Source organism: Oncorhynchus gorbuscha, linkage group LG21 (genome assembly GCF_021184085.1).
Source record: "Oncorhynchus gorbuscha isolate QuinsamMale2020 ecotype Even-year linkage group LG21, OgorEven_v1.0, whole genome shotgun sequence".
NCBI lineage: Eukaryota > Metazoa > Chordata > Actinopteri > Salmoniformes > Salmonidae > Oncorhynchus > Oncorhynchus gorbuscha.
Window position 1 is genome coordinate 1,610,111 of NC_060193.1, and position 5,000 is coordinate 1,615,110.

The following is a 5,000-nucleotide window of genomic DNA, read 5'->3' on the forward strand; positions in this document are numbered from 1 at the left end:
TACTATAACCTATTCTGACAGTACAACATCTCTACTATAACCTATTCTGATGGTACAACATCTCTACTATAACCTATTCTGACAGTACAACATCCCTTTTGTCTTCTCTCCTTTCCTCCCCCTCTCCTCCCCTCCTCCTCTCTCTCCCCTCCCTCCCCTCATCATCTTCCTCATCTTCCTCCTGCTTCTCTCCCTCCCCTCCTCTCTCTCCCTTCCTCCCCTCATCATCTTCCTCATCTTCCTCCTGCTCCTCTCTCTCCCCTCCTCCTCTCTCTCCCCTCCTCCCCTCCCTCCCCTCATCTTCCTCCCCTCCTCCTCCCCTCCTTCTCCTCTCCTCTCCTCCTCTCAGATGGAGAGAGGGTTTGCTCTAGCACCTCTATAGACACAGTTCTCAATCAGGACTTCCAGATCCTCATCAACAGCACCATCTACAGGATACATTCCCCGGGCAGAGGTACCAAACTCTGTGTGTGTGTAATAACCCATGACCAGGGTTGTGTGTGTGTGTGTGTGTGTGTGTGTGTGTGTGTGTGTGTGTGTGTGTGTGTGTGTGTGTGTGTGTGTGTGTGTGTGTGTGTGTGTGTGTGTGTGTGTGTGTGTGTGTGTGTGTGTGTGTGTGTGTGTGTGTGTGTGTGTGTGTGTGTGATAATCCATGACCAGGGTAGAGTGTGATGTGTTAGAGTAATCAGACTTCTTTTAGTTGTTAACGGACTAACCGAACACGTTACGTTTTTAACAATTTAAGTAATAGTTTGTTTTTAAAATATGCAAATTGCTGCTTTTACAATATTATTTCATTGGAATTGTAAAAATATATATTTTTTAAATTATTTCTTAGCACAAATAAATAAATAAATAATAAATAAAATCTCTCCTATGTTTCATCGCCGTTCGCGCTCTTCCTGTTTCTGCTCTGGACTCTCTTGACCAATCAACATGATGCAAATGTACATGACAGAGGTTCACAGGGACAGACTGCTGTAGTTTGGGGTTAACAGGAACAGAGGTAAACAGGGACAGACTGCTGTAGTTTGGGGTTCACAGGGACAGACTGCTGTAGTTTGGGGTTAACAGGGACAGACTGCTGTAGTTTGGGGTTAACAGGAACAGACTGCTGTAGTTTGGGGTTAACAGGGACAGACTGCTGTAGTTTGGGGTTAACAGGAACAGACTGCTGTAGTTTGGGGTTAACAGGGACAGGAACAGACTGCTGTAGTTTGGGGTTAACAGGAACAGAGGTAAACAGGAACAGACTGCTGTAGTTTGGGGTTAACAGGGACAGACTGCTGTAGTTTGGGGTTAACAGGGACAGACTGCTGTAGTTTGGGGTTAACAGGGACAGACTGCTGTAGTTTGGGGTTGCTGTAGCTTGGGGTTAACAGGGACAGACTGCTGTAGTTTGGGGTTCACAGGGACAGACTGCTGTAGTTTGGGGTTAACAGGGACAGACTGCTGTAGTTTGGGGTTAACAGGGACAGACTGCTGTAGTTTGGGGTTAACAGGGACAGACTGCTGTAGTTTGGGGTTAACAGGGACAGACTGCTGTAGTTTGGGGTTAACAGGAACAGACTGCTGTAGTTTGGGGTTAACAGGAACAGACTGCTGTAGTTTGGGGTTCACAGGGACAGACTGCTGTAGCTTGGGGTTAACAGGGACAGACTGCTGTAGTTTGGGGTTAACAGGGACAGACTGCTGTAGTTTGGGGTTAACAGGGACAGACTGCTGTAGTTTGGGGTTAACAGGGACAGACTGCTGTAGTTTGGGGTTAACAGGGACAGACTGCTGTAGTTTGGGGTTAACAGGGACAGGGACAGACTGCTGTAGTTTGGGGTTCACAGGGACAGACTGCTGTAGTTTGGGGTTAACAGGGACAGACTGCTGTAGTTTGGGGTTAACAGGGACAGACTGCTGTAGTTTGGGGTTAACAGGGACAGACTGCTGTAGTTTGGGGTTCACAGGGACAGGGACAGACTGCTGTAGTTTGGGGTTCACAGGGACAGGAACAGACTGCTGTAGTTTGGGGTTAACAGGGACAGACTGCTGTAGTTTGGGGTTAACAGGGTCAGACTGCTGTAGTTTGGGGTTAACAGGGACAGACTGCTGTAGTTTGGGGTTAACAGGGACAGACTGCTGTAGTTTGGGGTTAACAGGGACAGGAACAGACTGCTGTAGTTTGGGGTTAACAGGGACAGGAACAGACTGCTGTAGTTTGGGGTTCACAGGGACAGACTGCTGTAGTTTGGGGTTAACAGGGACAGACTGCTGTAGTTTGGGGTTTATAGGGACAGACTGCTGTAGTTTGGGGTTCATAGGGACAGACTGCTGTAGTTTGGGGTTAACAGGGACAGAGGTAAACAGTGGGCAGATTGCCGTTTGTTGCTAACAGCAACAGAACTGATTCTGTTTTCTGATGAGTGTTTTGAGGTTTGTTCCTCTTTGTCAATCATTGGCTCATTGATGAAATTAGCATTATGACAATATCTTTCATGAAATAATTAAAAACACTTTTATTAATTAAATTACACGCATTTCTCAGATGGGGATCAGATACAGATCTTTATAAGAGGCAAAAAGACCAGACATCAACTGTGGAACAAATACTAAAGCTCTATAATGAATATATATATATTGTTCATCTGTAGGACCCGATAAATGTAAAGAGGGAGGGGTCTTATAACCCCTCCCCTTCTATTAATACAACATTAGCATATTCAATTATTATAATTCATCAAGCCCCTATCATGACCCCTAGGTGAACCCTTTACCCTTTACAACGTTACTGTGGAAAGTCACAGAACCCCTTTAATGGAAGTAAACCTAGAACCTAATAAGTCACTGATAAAAATAACGTTCCCCAACTGGCCAGGAACCTTATATCCTTTCTCTCTGCTCCTCTCTCCTCCCTCTGCTCCTCTCTCCTCTCTCTGCTCCTCTCCTCTCTCTGCTCCTCTCCTCTCTCTGCTCCTCTCCTCTCTCTTCTCCTCTCTGCTCCTCTCCTCCCTCTCCTCCTCTCCTCTCTCTTCTCCTCTCCTCCCCACTCATCCTCTCTGCTCCTCTCCTCCTCTCTCTTCTCCTCTCCTCCCTATGCTCCTCTCTCCTCCCTCTGCTTCTCTCTCCTCCTCCTCTCTCCTCCCTCTGCTCCCCTCTCCTCCCTCTGCTTCTCTCTCCTCCTCTCTCCTCCTCTGCTCTCCTCTCCTCCTCTCTCCTCCCTCTGCTTCTCTCTCCTCTCCTCCTCTGTCCTCCCTCTTCTCTCTCCTCCCTCTGCTCCTCTCCTCCCTCCCTCCCTCTGCTCTCTCTCTCCTCCCTCACTCTGCTCCTCTCCTCCCTCTGCTCCTCTCCTCCTCTCTGCTCCTCCCTCTGCTCCTCTCCTCCCTCCCTCCCTCTGCTCTCTCTCTCCTCCCTCCCTCTCTGCTCCTCTCTCCTCCCTCTCCTCCCTCTCTCCTCTCTCTGCTCCTCCTCTCTGCTCTCCTCTCTTCTGCTCCTCTCCTCCCTCTCCTCTCCTCTCCTCTCCTCCTCTCTCTGCTCCCCTCTCCTCTCCTCTCTTCTCCTCTCCTCCTCTCTGCTCCTCTCCTCCCTCTCCTCTCTCTTCTCCTATCCCCCCTCTCCTCCTCTCCTCCTCTCTCCTCTCCTCCTCTCTGCTCCTCTCCCCTCCCTCTGCTTCTCTCCCCCCTCCCTCCTCTCTCTTCTCCCTCCTCCCCTCTGCTTCTCTCTCCCTCTGCTCTGCTCTCCTCCTCCTCTCTCCTCCTCCCCTCTGCTTCTCTCTGCTTCTCTCTCCTCCTCTGCTCTCCTCTCCTCCTCTCTCCTCCCTCTGCTCCTCTCCTCCCTGCCTCTGCTCCTCCCTCCCTCTGCTCCGCTCTCCTCCCTCTTCTCCTCTCCTCCCCCCCTCTGCTCCTCCCTCCCTCTGGTCCTCTCTCCTCCCTCACTCTGCTCCTCTCCTCCTCTCTCCTCCCTCTGCTTCTCTCTCCTCTCCTCTCTCTGGTCCTCTCTCCTCTCTCTGCTCCTCTCCTCCCTCCCTCCCTCTGCTCCTCCTCTCCTCCTCTCTCTCTTATATTATATCCTTTCTTTCTGCTCCTCCCTCCCACTGCTCCTCGCTCCTCCCTCCCTCTGCTCCTCTCTCCTCCCTCACTCTGCTCCTCTCCTCCTCTCTCCTCCCTCTGCTTCTCTCTCCTCTCCTCTCTGGTCCTCTCTCCTCTCCTCCCTCTGCTCCTCTCCTCCCTCTGCTCCTCCTCTCCTCTCTCTCTTATATTATATCCTTTCTTTCTGCTCCTCTCTCCTCCCTCCCACTGCTCCCCTCTCCTCTCCTCCCTCTGCTTCTCTCTCCTCGCTCCCTCTCCTCCTCTCTCCTCCGCTCCTCTCTCTGCTCATCTCTCCTCTCCTCCTCTCTCCTCCCCCTATCAGAGTCTCCAGAACATTCCACCAGTATAGATGACATGAAGACAGTAGTCCACATGCTCCATTCAGCTCTCAACCTGCCAGAACACCAGCTACTGAGACAGATTCAGCTTCTCCGCAGACTGGATACACTGAAGCAGGAGCTGGGACCTTTGGAGGAGGTACTGTAGACAGACGGATGGGAACCCAGACAGACAGACAGACAGATGGGAACACAGACAGACAGACAGACAGAGGAGGTACTGTAGACAGACGGATGGGAACACAGACAGACAGACAGACAGACAGAGGAGGTACTGTAGAAACAGACACCATTGTTGTCTATGGACTTAATAACACGTTAGGTGGGACCTAATGTCTATATGTGTTTATGTGTCTATCTGTGTGTGTGTCTATCTGTTTGTGTCTATCTGTGTGTGTGTCTATCTGTGTGTGTGTCTATCTGTGTGTGTGTCTATCTGTGTGTGTGTCTGTCTGTGTGTGTGTCTGTCTGTGTGCGGGTGTCTATCTGTGTGCGGGTGTCTATCTGTGTGCGGGTGTCTATCTGTGTGTCGGGTGTCTATCTGTGAGCGGGTGTCTATCTGTGTGCGTGTGTCTATCTGTGTGCG

At 50.5% G+C, this 5,000-nt stretch overlaps 1 protein-coding gene across 1 annotated transcript in view; it reads left to right on the forward strand.

Moving 5' to 3' along the window:
- LOC124008659 (calcium uniporter regulatory subunit MCUb, mitochondrial-like) overlaps nt 1-5,000 on the forward strand; it is a 24,036-nt gene that overhangs the window by 11,681 nt on the left and 7,355 nt on the right. The window contains exons 4-5 of the mRNA XM_046320138.1: nt 350-454; nt 4,399-4,553. Of these exons, the coding sequence (XP_046176094.1) occupies nt 350-454; nt 4,399-4,553 (260 nt within the window). The remainder of the gene's footprint in view (nt 1-349; nt 455-4,398; nt 4,554-5,000) is intronic.